Source organism: Bombus fervidus, chromosome 8 (genome assembly GCF_041682495.2).
Source record: "Bombus fervidus isolate BK054 chromosome 8, iyBomFerv1, whole genome shotgun sequence".
NCBI classification, from domain to species: Eukaryota; Metazoa; Arthropoda; class Insecta; order Hymenoptera; family Apidae; genus Bombus; species Bombus fervidus.
In genome coordinates this window covers 12,250,592-12,269,785 of record NC_091524.1, presented here as the reverse complement: position 1 = coordinate 12,269,785, position 19,194 = coordinate 12,250,592, and the positions used below count along the sequence as shown (strand labels likewise).

Genomic DNA, 19,194 nt, shown 5'->3' with positions numbered 1-19,194 from the left:
CATTGCCATTTAAAAAAGAACGATGGTCGAAGAACTGATCTTTTTATTTAAAAAAAATATATGCTGGTGAAAAAATTACAGCGTAAATTATCATTTTTATACAAGCAGGAAAAACTAAAATATCCACAGAAATAACGAACTTCGAAGTGATTTTCCTCCAATAAATTATTAGGAACAATACCCAAACCTAATTTCAAAGTATAAATGTGAGAAGCAGACATCATTAACGTACGTAACATGCTTTTGTATCTAAAATTTCCCGGTAGATAATGGACCTTAAAAAATAATAATAAAATATTTTCAAAGGGAGTTTGCGAGGTAAATGAAAGGGCAAGTAACCTAGATATTATTCGAAACTCATCTTTATGCTCGCTGTCATGAATAAGCCTTTCGTTTCAGGAAAAATGTCGATCGTACGCTTGGCTCGTGGAATAATGCTAGAAAAAAAAAGGGAGAAAACGTTCTCAGACGATCTGTGTACACGTTTCAACGCGAATGAATTGTTCTAGGGACAAAACACAGTACACTCATTCTTTTAATCGCTCGTACGTCGTACACACGGTCGCTTCGGAATATTGCTCTTCAACTTTCTAAATATTTGTTACCAGCTACTGAACTCATATTCTCGTTTGTTTTTCCTCTCCTTCCCATGATCCGGTATAGTTACATACATATGCTTGAAATCGAACATGCACGTACCAAAAATAAAATAAACGCGACCAGTCTATCGGAATAAAAAATTTCAACCATCATGGAGAAAAAAGAAATACACGTGTTTGGCATTTGGACGAAAGTTCCTTGAATTTTATTGGATAATACTTTATTGGCTACCGTCATAAACTTTAGATGATGCGTAATATTTAAATTCCCCCCTCAAAAAATAAATGTTATAGCGTAAATTTTATTTTATCATATGATTTTGATTTGTGGCACCGATAAGGACCTCTCAAGGGAATTTGATCTGGAAGGATACGATCCTTCTGCATTATGAAGTAGGAGCAAATGCATCGAGGAAAATTCTCTATGTTTTGTCGTATTTCCTGTGTTTGTTATATTTGCTATTTCTCTAATTAATTTGTATATTAATGTGAAAAAATGAAAAAAAAAGTTTACAAGAACTTGAGTAAATTAAAGATGACCCAGAGAATATAACATTATACGTATCAAGCGTAACGTTTAAAAAGATGTGGATCTTTGCGAATTTTCAACAAAAGTACAAACTCTTCTTTTTCTTTTTCTACAAATGTTAAATACCTACGGTGATAAAATCAACGATCGTGCAGCCCACTATGGAAACAAGACGAAACGATGCTTTCACCGAAATAAAACGCGAGACAATGAAAACTCAGCTCATCCATAACTCATCGTGGAACGTTCCACGCTTCTTTTTCTACGTGGACGCGATCGATGGCATTTACAACCGAACAGAACGAACGCACGAAGAAAGATAATAAAGTTGGACAGTTTTGTTAACGACAGACATCTGTGTATAATAGAGAGCACGCATCGAGAAGCGCGAAACGCTTCCATCGCGTCAATCGTTTCCGCAAGAATGAAATTTCAAAGACACGTTCCCGCTGTTTCCGCGAATAAAACAAGTTGAATGCAATGAAAAAAAGAAAATATACAAATATAAAGAAGAAGCGAGAAAGAAGAAAAGAACAGAGAAAAAGAGAAAAACCTGTCAATTATATCCTCAGCGATCGAGGACGTCGGTAGAGACGCCATTATTTGTTTAAAACTACTGCGCGGCTACGGCCCGGATCGATATCTCGCACAATATCTGAGACTTTCATTGTACTGGAAATCGCGGTCGTTTCCCTGAATTTTCGACGTTTCCCTATTTAGCCACACTTTGCCTTGGTACACGCGCGACTCTGCACACGGCCGCCATTCTACGCTCGCCTCGCGGATCGAGCGGTTCGCAAATTAGTACGAAAATAACGAAGGGCGCAGAAGGACGTCTGGGAAGCGTTCGCGCCATGGAATTCGACAAGTTTTTCATGAAAATCCGTGACTCAGGGATTTTTCTTAATTGGCCCCTGACGACGACGATCGATATTATGCCGGTCACGCGACCGGAGATGAAAGGTGATTAAATATTCAGAGGGACTCGCTATTCTACGAATTTCTTTCTAATTTCATTATTTAAACAATCGACGAGAATTTCGTAAGTGGAATTTTGTTTCTTTATGAAGAGTGAGACTGTTGTTGATTGAAGTCTCTAACTTCGATCTAAACGCTTGGAAATGAATATAAATAATATTTCTTGTAAATATAATTTTCACGCGTTTTGAAGAATTAAGGAAAATGTCGGGATAATAATGGGCAAAAAGAATTAAATAATTAAATAATTGCGGTTTTTTTTTGTTTGAGCGAAGCTTCGGTACGACAGCAAATAAAAAAAATTAAATGGAAAGTGATTAAATATTTGAGAACACGTAATCTTTCGTAGTTATCTTTTATCTGTTTAAATGAAAACTATGGTCCAGTGATAAGGAAGATTAATAGAAGGAAAGTTAAATATTTTGAGGACAAGTCATTTCTCAATATTATGTTTCACCCGTTAAAGATAAATTCTGATACACTAGAAGATAAGGAGACCACAGTGCAACCGAGATGTTGAAGAATTTTAAACTGTTTCACTATGGAAATTAGTTGGATAAATTTACCCGAGAGTAAAGTAGGTCCTTTAGGTCAAAATAGAAACGCCATTGTAACTGCTTGGAAATACTACTTTCTGATGCCAAGTATTCGTTGTTCAGGGCGAAATTCTTTCACGCTCGTACCTATAGTACAATTCTGCAACTTGGCAGTTGTGAATTCTCCAAAAATAAAATTTTATACGCGTAATAAAACTCCGTAGATTTTTTTATTGGTTCTACAGTACAATTCTTGTCGTCAATGTCCGCTTCTTTTAAATTAAAGTGAAATTCTTGTCGTGGATTTTCTCTCGTTTCACCTGTCCTAGGAAATTTTATACTTTACAAAAATCCTCCAAAAGATAAAAATTTGTACGTACGCTTGGTAGAAAGTGAAGCCGCGCGCAATACAATTTCGTAGGTTTTTCATTAACTCTAGTAGAAAATTCTTGTTCAAAACTCTCGTGTGTACACATAGAACGCACCATGTTATACAAAAATTTTAGATTTCATAAACATTCTTCAAAAATAAATTTTTGCGCACACAGGCAGATCATAACAAAGCTTCGTACCTTTCTCATTGCATGTTCAAAATCATTCTACTGGCTATTTTCTATATAACAGAATTTCCATGCAAGTTCCGTATCGTGTAACATAACGCGTTCCACATCGTATAACTCATCTGTAAATATTTTCTATCCTCCACCAAAACATTGTACAAAAATTCCCTTCCATCTCAAGCAGGAAACGTACGAACAAAGAGAACACTTGATTAACAATCGGAGAAAAACGAACTACGCGTGGTTATTTTTCCAAACGATATATTGCACGCACGAGTTTATATTCGATGAAAAATTACATAAAAGACATTTACAAGCCTAAAAGGCAGTCATTTAAATTCGATTACTTCTTTGTCGATGTAACGATTTGTATTGGCTCATCGGCAATTTTTTCTTTTTTTTCTTTTTTCGTCTCGGTCGCAACATACACGTGACAGAGCATTTTATTGCAAAAATCGTTCGATCGTTGATATGTCGCGCGATGGGAAAGGGACATCACGATAGAACAAAGCGAGCTAGTTTTTCCGATCGCAATCAACCGTACGACGTTCGAATTAGAAACGTACGATTGGTAGTTAGTCCAAGTCCCGATAGAACAAAGGGGAGCAAAGGCAGTTAAAGGATAAAAAGGGCGCTATCACGAAACGTTCGACTATTTCGATATACATCTATGGAACACCTATGGAAATCGAAGCAAATTTAAAAAATGATCGAACAATGATTAAAAAAAATTATTAGCATGTTTGAAATTTTACGCGAAGACGGATTACAAAATGTTATGATCAATAAACAGTTCATATTTCTGTAATAATGTTTGTAACGCTAGATGTATACGTAACTATCATTCTTTTATCTCAAGTTGAAAATGTTTCGCCACTTATCTTGAGATTTCAATACTGATTAGCTTCTCCGAGTCGTTTAACGCGAGAATCCTTTTCGCCGAAAATTCTTTATCCCTTTCCGATAGAGGAAAAGTATTTGTTCGCTGGTTTATCCGATAAAGAACACACAGAGTCCCAGGAAGAAGTTTTAACGATGTTACTTCTGAAAAAAGCCATCAAGGCAACGTGACAGAATCTTTTCGCTGAACTTTCTCTTGAAACTAACTCGCTAAAGGACTTTCTTCGATTCGCTACATATCTGTTAAAACACAAATCAATCGTATCGATTCGTATCGATTGTTAACCATCAGGGTGTTCCAACTCCTCAAATATAATGAATAAATAAGGAAGCATTTATGTGTCGAATTACGAGTTTCTATTTCTACGTTTAAAAAATATTCAAATTACTATGTATATATTTGAGGAAATAGAAATAATAGCATATGGCTAGAAGTTTGTAACGCATTAAGTATTAACCATTTTGAACATCATTGTAAAAACATCTTGAATACTTCCACATCGAGTTTCGTCTTAACAAAACTATTTCTAAAAGTTAATGTATGAAGGAAGACGTCATCAAAGACATAAAAAATACCACGGTCAAGATTCTACAAGATATGGAAGATATTTTCCTTTCGAAACGATATATTTTAACAAAACTATTTCTAAAAGGTAATGTATGAAGGAAGACGTCATCAAAGACATAAAAAATACCACGGTCAAGATCCTACAAGATATGGAAGATATCTTCTTTTCGAAACGATATATTTTAACAGAACTATTTCTCAAAGGTAATGTATGAAAGAAGACGTCATCAAAGACATTAAAATTAGCACGATCAGGATTTTACAAAATATGGAAGATATTTTCTTTTCGAAACGATATAACCACCCGGTTTTTAATGCATTGTGCAGATTGTGTGAAGAATTTGAATTAAAAATTCTTATTAAAAAAATATTCCCCATGGTACATTCTCAGAGAAAAGTTTCCAAAGATCTTCGATCTCATTATCCGTGTTTTAATAAACGATCTTTATGGGAAGATTTGAGAACCCTTTTAACCTTCGAACTACTTAATTGGTATTGAGAAGGCGAAACTCGGGCCCAAAAGTAATTTCCCGCGGAAGAAACGGGAATTTTTTCCGTCGAAATTCCAGGACGCTGCGCGCTCAAGTCCAATGCGATTATGCGAAGATAAGAAGCAGCGGATTATTCGTTTGGAAAGTTCGAGCAGTTCTCCTGTTCGTGGATATTGACGACGCCCTTTAACCTTTCTCGGCCATCGTAAAACGTAGTCACGAATGCGTCTTTATGCGTGTACACTGGCGCGTAAAATCGCGCATTATAGAGACGACAAGCGTGCACAATAGATCATTCTGAATGATTTTTATTCGTATAAAATTGACAAACACGATCGTAAATGTGGGATAAAGAGAAATTTATAGTTATAAATGAATAATTTTTTTAACGATAATATAGACAGTTAATTTGGTTTTATTCGTAAAACATTGACAAGTATAATAGGTAGTAAATATGGACACAACATTAAAAAATAAAAAAAAAAGCAAAAACTCGAAACTCTCGGTGAATAATTCTTTTTGCAATAATATGGTATCTGTGTGTGTGGAAGAGGAGGGGGCATGGACTTGAAACGATAGAATTTCTTGTTTCTGTCAGAGATTTCTTGGGAGATTTCAGGTGTGCACGTTTTATTTGTTTTATACGTGCAGCACGGTGAAAGTTAAACGTAACCAGAGACAATTTACTTTCATACTTTAACCATCCTTGAAAGTTCACCTCGATCAACGATCACGAATGGACAGTAATCGTGCGACAAATAATAATGTACTAATAGCTTGGACAGTGTCTCGAGGTTCGTTAACGTTAATTATAAGGAATAGAAATTCGAAGATTCTTAAATCGTAGAATTTCAAAATATCAGAATTTAAAGATTCAGAAATGAAACAATTTATATATACTCGAGCATTAAAAAGTTTAATTCAATGAATTTTTAATTCAAGAGATTATGATTCGATGATTATGATTCACGTTATTAACCGTCGAATTCTTGAATTATTATCCATTTATATTTTTCCTTTTTACCAAATATGTTTAGTAACGTAAACTACCAAACTTCTGCATAAACTATATGCCATTTACTAGAAAAATATAATTATGCAATTTCATTAACTCACTTGAAGCGTTCGTCGTTCTGGATCGCGGCAGAGAGCCCTGACGAAATGTGGATCCAAATAGTCCGTCATAGTAGCCTATCTATAGACTACTCTGCGATCCTTGTTCCTGCGTGCTCCTGTGTCCTGTTGGAGCACTTCTTCCTGAACATCGCCACCAAAATGGTCGCAACGTTCGATTCTCAAGGGCCTAATGACCTCTTTTAGGCCATTAAATAGACCGATCCTCTCGTAATAGTCTTACAATTAGCAAAATATTTCACTTCCATTTTCATTTTTCTTTCCACTATATTTTTCTCTTTTTCCCTTTTTTTTTTCTTTTTTCTTTTTGTATCGATGAAAAATCTAATATACGTTCGGAACTACAGCTGGATTTAATCATGCGCGGCGTAATACGAGAAATTTTAACGCAGATTGAAGCTTCTGTTTTCCAAAATCCATGACGATTTTTGTTGAATGTGCTGGTTTAAAGTGACGAATTCTGTAATCATAAATAGGGGAAATATTAAAAAAGAATTAGAGTAACCATTTTGTGATAAGCAAATTACATTACATTTTAATAATTGTACGAATTCAAATACGAAATATCGTGATTATTATGCTAAAACTACGTAAGGTATATAATATGTATGATATTTTCTAAAAAATTGTATAAATTTACTGCTGTAGATTCCTCGATACTTGAATGACTTTTTTATGATTATATACTTGTTTTTCACGTACCTTGCATTTCGATTTCTTTGGTACAAGCTTTATATTACAGCTGTCGGTATTTCTACAGCGTTAATATTTATTACTCGAGAAATATAAAAATTTTATTATCCTTATAAAACATAAGACGATAAAAGCGAAATTTTCTAGATAATTTACAGACGAACGACAGAAACTCCTATAAAAATAACAAACGATTCTATCGTCGACCTAAGACTCCTTAATCAATTCCCGTTACCATTCTTAAATTTATCTTCTCATTAAAGGTGAATCTCGGTTTATTTACCGAGAGCCTTTTCCTACTTTCTCTCTTCCACAAAGATCAATTAAGGTGCCCGGAATCGCCTCCTATTAATCTCCTCGCATTTAATTCAGGTTCTCTTTCACCGAACGCGACAAACTCGCCGTTCGTCCAAGTCACACGTACACCAACGCACGACTTCTCTATCGCGGCTAAATCAATCGGCGAAAATTATACTCTGTTGCATATTCAAACGGCTGAATATTCACGGTAACTCGAAACAGTGAATGAACGCGCATCTCGAAGCCATCGAACGCAAACTTAGAGGCGAAGCGACTTGCAGCGTCGGTGCACCTTCGTTTCCATCCCATCCAAACTAAACTAATCGTAATTCAAGCTTGTTTCCAAACGATGACGGAGATCGAACTTGAAACGCAAGCATCGAGGCTCATAGAATGCGTGTATGAAGATCTCAAAGGCAGATCTCGAACGCCAAACGAACAACGAGAACCGATCGAGTCAAGAAACGATCGTTCGGAAGGAAAAGAAACAGGTACCGTTACGAATTATGAATGAATCGCGAAACAACGTTGCAGGATGAATTATAAACGCGACGGAAGTCGCTCGTTAAGGCATGCTGCACCTGCGGATAGATGCGGTGAAACGATAGGCGACTAAACTGGAAATAGGCTCGTCGACCTTTTCGCGATCGGATCGTGAAGAATGGAACGGATTTGAGCTGCGAAAATGAAACATTGTCAGAGGCATGGATATTTGACCGTAGCGTGTCATCAAGAAGGTGCTTCTTTGGTCGAGAATCGAAAGGCCTTTCTTTGGTTAGAGCACTGTGCAAGTTGTTTGAAAGAATTGTGGCTAAACTTCAACAGCGTACGGTTTGATAAATATAAATCCAAGTATCACTCGCTTCGTAGTTGTAAGACGTTTCATCGGTGCAATGTTACAACAAGTATTGACTACTTAAGAAAGGAAACAACAATCGATCATACAAGAATTGATCTTATTCTTGGCGTAAATTTGTCGAAAATCTTGAAAATTATTCTTTAATATTCCAGTCTCTTTTGATCGCTGATATATGAGAAACGCGTAGGTTTATACTTTACAGGTCTTTAAACTCGATTTTCTCAACACGGGGCTTCTAATACAATTTTTATATTCTTGATTTTCATCCTCTTTCGTATAGCATAGAATCTACCTCGCTTTTGCTTGCATCACGAATTTAGTACATGTACTTTATGAAACATGTGTGTATATAATGTATGATTTATGTATATGCATAAGCAAGTTTTAGTTATATCTTTTGTATATATCTGTAGTTACATATAGTTAGCTATACATGAATAAGTTAGTCCTAATTCTGCGACAGTCATTGCCATACTTCTTCCAAAATGCAATTCGAGGATCGTACTCGTGTCCCAAGCAACGGTTGTGATAACGTTTACACATCACAATCGAAACAGAAATTATTATTCCTGTGCAACGCAACAACGTGACTGCCAGTTGGAGAACAGACGGCTACTAACAAACGTCGAAAACGAATATAGGGAACGAGAAGCATCGATTTCTCGGTTTATTCTCCGACCTTGGTGTATGTAACGTCACGCGAGCCACATACCTAACAACCTTTGGATGGGAGGCCGTGCCAGAGACGCGGGTACCCACTGCCACAACCGACCAACCATGAAACGTAACGACCGATCCGGAGGCATTTGAACCGCGCGGAACGAGACCGGGTCGCGGATGTATCGCGATCTGATGCCGCGATGCGTCGATCCCGCAAATCAACTTGATAAACTGCCAGACGCGTGGCGCGGATAGGATGAACATTGCGAACAAGCCAGACCACCGAAGAGTTCGTCTGTTTGACGTGGTTTCCATATGGGAGTAGACACAGTTGCCGAGATCATCTGCACCTACCCGTTACATTTTTTGGAAAACTCGGTAATTATATAGAAAAGAGCACAGCTCACCGATTTCGATGAGCTTGCAATATGTTATCAAGCTCGATATTCCGAGCAAGCTTCTTCCTATGTAACCGCTCCGCTCGGCCTTCGTCCTCAGAGATATTGCAAAAAACTTCAATTAAATTTAGCTTCCGTATGCTTCACTCTGGCACATCTTTACGTAGCCCAATCTGAACTTAACTCGTTGACGCTGATCATCGGTAATATAAATAAAAAAAGTTGGATTAATATCCGGTCGCTTCGCGCTAACTTCACGTAATGTTTGCTTCGCGCGATTTTGTTAATAGGAAAAAGTTGTTCAGGATGTTGATCTCGGCGATATATTTCAAGATCGTTAAAATCGATGAGACGCGCCCTTTTTCTGTATAATTACCGAAAACTCTGACACATCTTGCTTTATTGAGAACGCTTGGTTATAACAGGGCTCAGAAAATTGCTGCTGCGCCCTCGTGATTTTCATATCATATATATGTTCATATATATAGAGCATACACGGTTGCTGCGATTATCTGCACCTACTTGTTATATTTATTGGAAGATTCTAGCAAATCTTAATTTACTTAGTATTTTACATTACAGTAGAACCCCATCTAACGCGGTACTCGTTTAACGCGATAAGAAAATTGCCGCCGCGCCCTCGTATAACGCAGCTGCGTAATTGCTTTGCGTATGCGACTGTGAATGTTAGAGGTGTAAAAATATAATATCACCTTAAACTTTCAATGAATGGAAATCGAATTTTGATGAATTGAAAAGGAAACGTTTGAGGCTGAAGTCGATCGCCGTACCTCGTGCATCTATGTAATCAAATTAAGAAACCCATAGATCTAAATACTCGACATTTGAGAGATTTATACAAGAACTATGTATATTTTGCGTGAATATATTCCTTAAGTGTAAAAATATTCAACCTTCTAAAGATTTGAAATCCGAGATTGTGCAATTAAACTGAACGTCAGTATTTAGACCGACGTTTAAGTATATGGTTTTAGTAAGAGAAATACAAAGTGAATGTTGAGTTTCTGGAACAGATTTTGAAATGTATTGCAAACAAATTACGATAGTATAGGAAAATAGTAGCTGCCTTGCCTTTTATTTACATTTCTATTTGACGTCAATGGCGCATAAAATTTCCGATGAATGAACATTTCTCTACATAATTAAAGGCACTGCATCTCTCGCTGAAAGGCGTAAAAATAAGTTGCTCCGGTCGGAAACGAAGACCGATCGATTCACAAGACTTGTCCAAGTTCGATTCTTTTGTCCCTTTCCTTTCGTCCTTTCCTTCGACAACGGATCTGCATTTTTCCTTCATTTTAGTATAAACATTTGAAATATCGAGCATACTTCCTTCAAATGCTGAAACTCTTTGTAGCCATTATACATTTTTACGCCTGTATAAAATATCGATCATAAATCGCAGTGACGTGACGCGGCATACATTTAACAGTTTCCCGTTTAATTCTGTAAATATTCATTATTCTTCCTATTCTTTGATTGAAAATTTACGCCATATATTACAATTCCCGTTCGAAACGAAAAGCGTTTAAATCAAAGAAATTCAAGAGCTCAAAGAGATAAAAATTAAAAAATTACAAAATTTAGGAAATCAACTATCTAAAAATTTAACAACTCACCTAGCAAAAAATTTGGAGTTCAACGTTTCAAGGATTTTAAGATTAGAAAGTTTCAAGTATTAAAACCGTCAAACAATAGAAACTCTAAATATTAGAAAATTCTACATTTTATAAATTCAAGGATCTAAAAATTCCAAGTTTCAAAATATCGTAAATTCAACTTCATTTGGATGTTGAAATATTTAACGTAGAATAGCAAGCGTCGTTTTTCTTCGTGAAACAGCGCAGGCAAGGCAGATATTAAACTTCAGATTAAAATCTACCCTTTTATGCCAGACGATATTCGACGATACACAGCTGCTGAGCAGTGATTTTCGAATTGAATGGTGGCCGATAGTCCGCAAAATGTTGCTGGAGTAATCGACGACGACGGGGCGACGATTTTTTCCGGCCGACTCCAGCTATTCTATCAACGGGACGCAATTTTGCGGGATCTAAAATGGTGAACCGCGTATATAACAAGGGCCTACGGGATCTGGCCTTTCTATCCTTGCAGAAAACGGAGACAGAAGAAGCAGAGGCTGATAATAAGCTGTGCCAGAACGGACTTTCGCAACAATGGTTCTTCGGTGAGACAATTTCAATCTTCGATATGCTGCCTGGTAAACTTTTATACGAGCTCTAGCTGGCATCCGTCGTGTAATTAACCTTGCTGATTGAAAATATCAACTTTCTTAACAATCCAACGATTCGTTTTTAAAATATATTTTTCTCCTCTTTTGCTATGGAAAGCTTTACGTGTATCACTTATTTAGAGTTCCAATGCATCGAGCATTTCCGTATAAATGGGTGATTGTGTCAATTAAAAATACACAGCTTTTAGTATTTATTATAGATTATTATATTATAGTATTTATTATAGATTTTATCAATTTTTCATTCCTTAGAACTTATAAAATCTACGTTTAGAATTGTAATTAAGAACATCTCAATCTCATTTTATCGGAATTTCGATTTATCTTCGTACTTACATACATATCTAAACAGTAATATATCTATAGCCGCACTTTAATCGATCCAATGAAAATCAATTCCAATCAATTTTTCCAACGAAACACTCCTCCCACCTTCGATTAATAATTTCTTCCAAAAAAAGATGCAGATTAAAAATTCCAATCACGGAGACGTATCTTCGCGTTAGATTAGCAGAAGCGATTTAAGATTCGAGAGATCAGTTTCTAGTTTCAAAGGAAGTCGGAAAGCATCGTACGAAAAAAGTTTCCGTCGTTTTAGTCGTGGCAGAAAATTAAATCGTATAATCGATAAAAATGAGAAGAGGATCGCGCCGGGAAACGTGGTGAAGAGGCAGAAGAAGCATCAGCAACAGCAGCAAAGCCAAAGAGAGGCCAAGAGAGGCCAAGAGAGGAACGGGCTGCATCGACCTTGCGGATCGTTTCTGTTTGGATTCCTATTACTCGTTTTATCCTTCCCCTGCTTCTTCATCTTTGCGTAGTCCGCCTGACTCTTTCTTCCTTTCAAAAAGAAACTTGCTGAGCCGGCGTCTCGTTCACAACTCGTCCGTGCCCGTATAGGTACTATGGTCTCGCGTGAAACGGAATGTCAAGGAAGAAAACAGCGCGTACACGCCGCCAGGAACGTCCTCAGGATCTCGACCGTCGAGATCACCTCTCTCTCTCTCTCTCTCACACACTCTCTCTCTCACACTCTCTCATCGATTACCAAGGGTGACTATCGGTTTCGTGGCTCACCTATGTAGGTTTATAATTTGGATGAAGATATTGAATTTGTGCAGACTCGTTTATATGGATCTACCAAACGAATATTGACTAGTACTCTTTAATTTATGCGTATTATCAATCTTCGAAAAGAAGGAAACATTTTTAATAAATACCAAAAAAATCGATTGTAAATTTATTATATTTCGAGAATTTTGATTTAGAATGGGAATGTAAAAATTTTATCGACACATTTATTTTTGATTACAAATAAAAGCTATTATTTTGATGAGAACATAGCAATGAAATTTGATCGTAAAATGAAATTGGAATTTGATCTGGGTTGATATCGAAAATTCGATATCAGAATTTAATCTATTATCTATCATTCTCGTTGATTTTGTTTTTACTATATATTACTTTTATTATTGTACTGAATTAATTTTGATATGTATCGTTGCTAAAATATTAGGAATCATATATTCAGTGAAAAGTAAATTTTGATTTCCCAATAGCTGGATGCTTGAATTTATACAATATTTTTAATTAATTCGTAAAACTATAACAGGAAAATCTTTCAGAAGAAGTTTTTAACAATTCGGTACTTGTATTGGAAAAATTTAATTATCTTTGAAGAAATGAATTATTTATGCGAGTCGCACGATGCACGAAAATAATCTCGAATTGGAAAATTTTATATTTCATCAAATCGTTCAAGGTTCATTAATTAGAATAGAAACCAATAAAACATTACCGTATTCGTAATATTCGTACCATAGAAGGAAAATTTGTGAACGTACTGAAAACAAGAAATAGCGACGCATAATTCTTTATTTTGTTTTTCCTCCGTAAACGATAACTCAAAATTGAAAAGAATTTTAGACTTTTAAGTGGTAATGTATTTGTACAATGGACCAGTGTAAGAGAAAGAGCTGATAGACGAGAACAGGTCAACCAAAAGTCTGAATTAGCTAGAAGGCTAAGAGAGACGAGACAGAAAAAGAGAAAAGAAGATGATCTAAATTGCAAATAGAAACAAACAGACGCGAAGGCAAAGAACGAACGAGCGAAAGAAGACAAAGAAGTAATTGGGGAAGAGAGCGAATATCAATACGAAGGTCTAAAACGATATATAGATAATGTAAATAAAATTGATAATACGTAGATTATAAATTTTTATGTACTTGTGGAAAATTAGAATTGCAAAGAATGCACAACACACACGTAATGTATAAGGATACATAAAATGTCCAAAAGTATAGTACACGTTATAACGTCTAAAAAGTAAAACAATTTTCTATCTACGTTCCATTTTTTTCACGAACTTCGTAAAAATATGAATTAGCATAAATATCCGTGCTTTAATAATACGTGATAGAAAACCTGCTTACTGAACAAAGGCTAAGATAAAATAATATTTATATCTACCTAATTTATTTATGAACATTTTTCCATCGATAATCGGAGATTAAAGTCTTCTTCTTAAATCAGGAAGTTCACCATCAAAATGCGATTTATTATCATTGTACGTAAACGCGTTGATTTTTCACTATTATTGCATAGGAAGACACGCAGGAATACACGTGAGGAAATTTCTCTGCTTCGAGATACTATCGCGGTGCTCAGCGTTAATTACAGGATTTCGTGTTCGAAGAATGATACAGAGATTACGTAATTAATTACACCTATTTAGATGATCGTAAAAAAAAGGACTACACATATCTCGAGTCGAGATATTCCTCGCAAGTTTTTTTATTTCTTTTTTTTTTTTTTTAAATTATCCACTAACGTCATTCACCCTGATTGCATCGTGCAATTCATTAAAAAAAAAAATTCATTTTAACGCTCTCTAATATCTAGTCTGTACTACAACTCATCTTCCACGTGTCTTCCTTTTTCTTTCTTTTTTTTTTTTTTTTTTATTCTGCATGAGAGATGTTAAAAGAAAGGAAAAAAGATAAAATATACACCTGTCCAGTCGATTAATTTCATTCGTGGAACGTCAGCGATGCCCGCGCATCTCGACGCGCCATTCCACGAAATTAGAGATGGTAATTATGCAAGCTCGCTGATGCATTCGATATTAGAGCCGGTCTATCTAGCTTGCAGTTCCCATTTTCACTATACGGGATGAACTTTCGGTACATGGCCTATATACAGAGATATTTTTACCGGTGACTGGTTAACGCGTCTCGTTAAAGGCACAGTGCACCGGACCAACGCGAAGCTAACATGAGGAATTACCAGTCGTAACATTTTCGGCCCGCTGTCGTGTCTCGTTTGTTTAGTCTCGTATAATCGAAATGAATCCACCACGAAATATTGAGAAAAGGAATTTGTTGATTTCATCGGAACAGTGAGTTCATTGTCTGATAACTATTTTAGGAAAGAATTTAAAACTAATCCTTTAAGATTCCTATAAATATTGGGTTTACTTCTACCTTAAGTTTCTCATGCACAATTTACTCGAAATGTTACTTTTATAACGTTACGATGGAAACTTCATACGTTTAATTATCTCGCGAATTTAATTTATGCTTGAAAACCTATCTTTTTAATATTACATTCGTCACGTGTTAATTTAAAAATACGCTCCCGCGATATCTCGCATATTTGATATTTTATACGCTTAATATCAAACGTATATTTAAAAAAATTATTTCTGGTTTAATCTATTATTATAAAATTATTTAAAAAGTTTCTTTTCTGAGGAAACTTTCATACGATTTTGCAAACGTTTATACGATACAGCCGCGAAATAAAATAGAATGTTTTACTTTAATACATTCTCATAGAATTTAGCGAATCCCTGAAGTATTAAAATACAAATTTAAAAAGACTAAAATGCAATAAAAGTTCTGTCATTTCCCAATAATAATAATAATAATAATAATAAGGATTGATATTTAACTTGAAGATAATCGTGATTGAATAGTATGTGCCAGACGTAGCCCTGAATATTACAATCCTGAGTTAACAGTCGGACACCGTGTAAACCAATAAATTTTGTTAACCTACATTGCACTATATATTTATTAGTAGAACAATGTAAAATAGAACATACATCGTTCGTAATTTTATTGGAGCTAAATACTTTTAAATCAAGCATGACAATTTTTTAAAATGATTAATGTACATTGAAGGAATCATGCAATCTCCGATATTTATCAATTATCATGATTTACTCCTATATTTGATCAATCTATTTCGCTATTTTACAGCGACAATTACATTTCACGACGTTTGATTATCTACAGAAAGGTTTTCAGGAACGTATCGATAACATTTGACATCGTAAGTTTGATAAAGATGTTAAATACATTGTAGTACATAGTTCGCTCTTTTAGAGCAATTCTATATACGATGTTACGTTCCACTTACCATTTGCTAGATATTACGTTTCATCATGCTGTGAATCATTTATTATAGGCGTAGATGTATTTCAATTATGTTAAGATACACGATTTGCATGGCCAGTGTATTATCGATCACATTTGTTATTTTTGTTACATAAATTGGGTTAAGATTATACCGATAAAATAATGTAATTATTGTAAATTAATTAGTCTCTGAATATCACAAATTAATATTCAATTAATGGAAATAAGAATTAATTTTATAAATGTCATCGAAGCTGACTATAACATCATAAGCATAAATTTCCAAGTTACGAGTCGACTTAAAATACGAGCCAATGAACAAAATTCATAAAAGAAAATATTACATTGCAACAAATATTCGTCCTACTTACATAATAAATATAAAAATAGGACGAAATTTATGTCATAATCCAATATTGTTTTATTATGTACCAGAAAGGTTTTATGATTAAACTTTGATTGAAAGACAGTGCCAGTCTACTTCGTACGAATGTCGTGAATTCAGAAAAACCAGAAACGATTGGCTGATCGTTTTGATGACCCGCGAATTATAATAAGTAGAGACGTAATCATAGCATGACGGTCACAGAAAAAAGTATTCCGTGAACGTAAAGCAGAAACGTAACAGCGAGCGTAAAACGAATTATTACGCTTATCGTTGCGGAGTAACGACTCTAGGGGTACATCATCGTTCGTACATGAACCGTGAAACGTGAAAAACAATTTACAATTCCGAAAGATTAATCGTTCGCATAAATTCGCTCGAGGGTACAGAGATGTCCGTGCATGATCGTTTGTTTTACGTTTGCGCGAAACTACGTCGGTTTATTGTTAAATAATGAATATTTAATAGGCAGTAAATTCAACCGATTCGTAACAACTTTCAACAGGTTCGCAAAGAATTTTTGGTAAATTTTATTTTTGGCAAAGCACAGATCGAACTTATTCGCGCATAACAATTGGATATAACAATAAACGTTTTTATCGATATTTTTTGTACAGTTGGACTTTTATTTCATCAGATGAATCACAGGAATCATAAAGAACTTAGCCATTCAACAATGCGAATATTTTACAAATGAATCAGCGGACAAAATGTCTGATATTATTAATTTCCCGCGAAAATTATACATAGATCGTCCCATAAATTCGTTGTTTTCGACGAAAAACTCGTTAATTACCTTAATCCAAGATCGTATCTATTTTAATCGCTAACGGGTAGGATCGCATTTCAATATTTCACGTTCCTTTATTAGTGGCATTAAGCGTTGCATCGGATAACTTTGGTACTTTGAAATCCTGCGTAGCATGAAAATCCAATGAAGCATAGAGAAAATGGTAATAATATGGGGCTCTAGTTTGTTTTTGAATAATTATTCGCAAACTAATTCAAAAACTAAGACTGGTTAATAAAAATACTGCCTTAATCTGATCCTAGCTCGTTCCGTTTTAGCTATACTATCTCGCTTGGGCATTCGTTTATCTTGGGCCGGATGTAATTTTATAAAATTACAAATAAAAATATTTCCGTCGGTTTAAAACTTTTGTGACCGGTACAGTTATGCATAGTATATTATCATATGCTAAAATTGGTTTTTACAAAGCTATTCTGCCCTCCTTAGCTAAACGTCCAATGTATTGTACCATTTCGTAATCGAAAAAAACTGAAGTTCTATCATTTTCTTTGTACCATCTTTCTTTTGCTCCGTTCAGTTACGACATACTTAATCGTTACTCTCTAACAACATGTTTAATATCACTTTATTAAACACATTACAAATTTGAATTTTCACCTTTGTTTCTTTTATTCGTTTATTCGTTCTATTTAATTATGCTATTTTTTAATAATAATTTGCTAACCATCTAATCACATCTTCTCTTTTATTTCTTTAACGATTCCGTTAGGAAGACTTTCTCAAATACTATAGACCTATTTCCAACACAATTTCAATAATGTCTCCCAGGTTAATCGTTATCTATATCACTTCACCTTATATCACATGTATCACTATCGTCCATTACATCACAAACTTCAATATATTATTTTACATCGCTTCTACTGCTTGCAATTGCTTTTCAAGTAGACAGTATCTTCGACATTTATCAGTGGTAATGCCAATGGTAGTTTAATCTATCCCTCGGTTCAATTTCGTTTCTCATAAATCTGGAATAAATATCCGAGCGTGTCCTGCTTTATGCATTCGATGAAATATCCACGATCTCTTAAATCATGTTTGATACGAGAAATATCGATGCTACCTCTCAAAGTAAATCCTTTAAATCGACCAACGAAAAGACGGTGGAATACGTAATCGTAACAGGTATTCCATGCTTCGATCGCGTTACGCGAGGACATCGAGGGAGAAAAAGGGTTATAAAACGTGGCACGGATTGGAACGATGCACGAAACGAGGGAGCATATCGTAGTGCGGTGTGCAGCCGCACACAAACGGTTCTTTGTGACACCAAACGGTGTCCGCAATATCGTTGACAGCATCTCTGGATTCAATCTAGATCGTTCGTTCAGCTCCCTACGGTATAGAAGCGGCGACAAACTGCTGACAAACACGGACTGTCCCGCTTCGCACTGTCAATCATTATGAAACCCTATAAAGAAAGTAGCTAACGGTGGTATACGGCTACTTCATTATTAACCTGAATCGAGGAATTAGAGACTCGATCGAAAAACAGTGCTGAAAACTTTCTTCCTTTTTTATTAAAATTGTGAACAACAGATGTGCTATTATTACGACTACGTATAGAGGAGAAGATGGCAATGTGGAATTCTAGAGTCGATCAATATGTCAGAAATAATATTTTTGATCCTAACCACATTGCGTTCTCTATCCCATTTTAATATCAATTATATTTTTCTGTTAACAAATTTTTCATATTTGATATTTCAGAGCTGCTCCATATTTCTATTCGAATTTTATGTTAAAGCTTTTCTGAAAATATATTATTACGTAAGTTCCTTGCTTACTGAAGCAAAGGTAAGATAATACATACTTTGTGTTCTCTATACTTGGCAGTACACCGTCGCAAAAAAGATCAATGTTACAAAAATTGTAAACGATCCATCTAGAAATACCAAACTTTTAACGAAATAACAAACTACTTCAAGCACCGATAAACTAACCCAAATTCTCCAAAACAGATAATCCAAACGTTACAACTGGCCATGACAACTTTTTAGACAAATTTTCATTTCAGCGCACACGAATACTCCAAATTCAGCGTGACTTGAAAAATCGGTAAAAAAAAAAATACGTTCGAACGAACGGAACGTCTTT

At 35.2% G+C, this 19,194-nt stretch overlaps 1 protein-coding gene across 3 annotated transcripts in view; it reads right to left on the bottom strand.

Moving 5' to 3' along the window:
* LOC139989722 (rap guanine nucleotide exchange factor 2) overlaps nucleotides 1-19,194 on the bottom strand; it is a 251,725-nt gene that overhangs the window by 195,303 nt on the left and 37,228 nt on the right. For all 3 annotated transcript variants that reach the window (XM_072008240.1, XM_072008241.1, XM_072008243.1), the window contains exon 2: nucleotides 6,278-6,755. In XM_072008240.1, coding sequence (XP_071864341.1) covers nucleotides 6,278-6,346 — 69 coding nt within the window. In that variant the 5' untranslated portion in view covers nucleotides 6,347-6,755. The remainder of the gene's footprint in view (nucleotides 1-6,277; nucleotides 6,756-19,194) is intronic.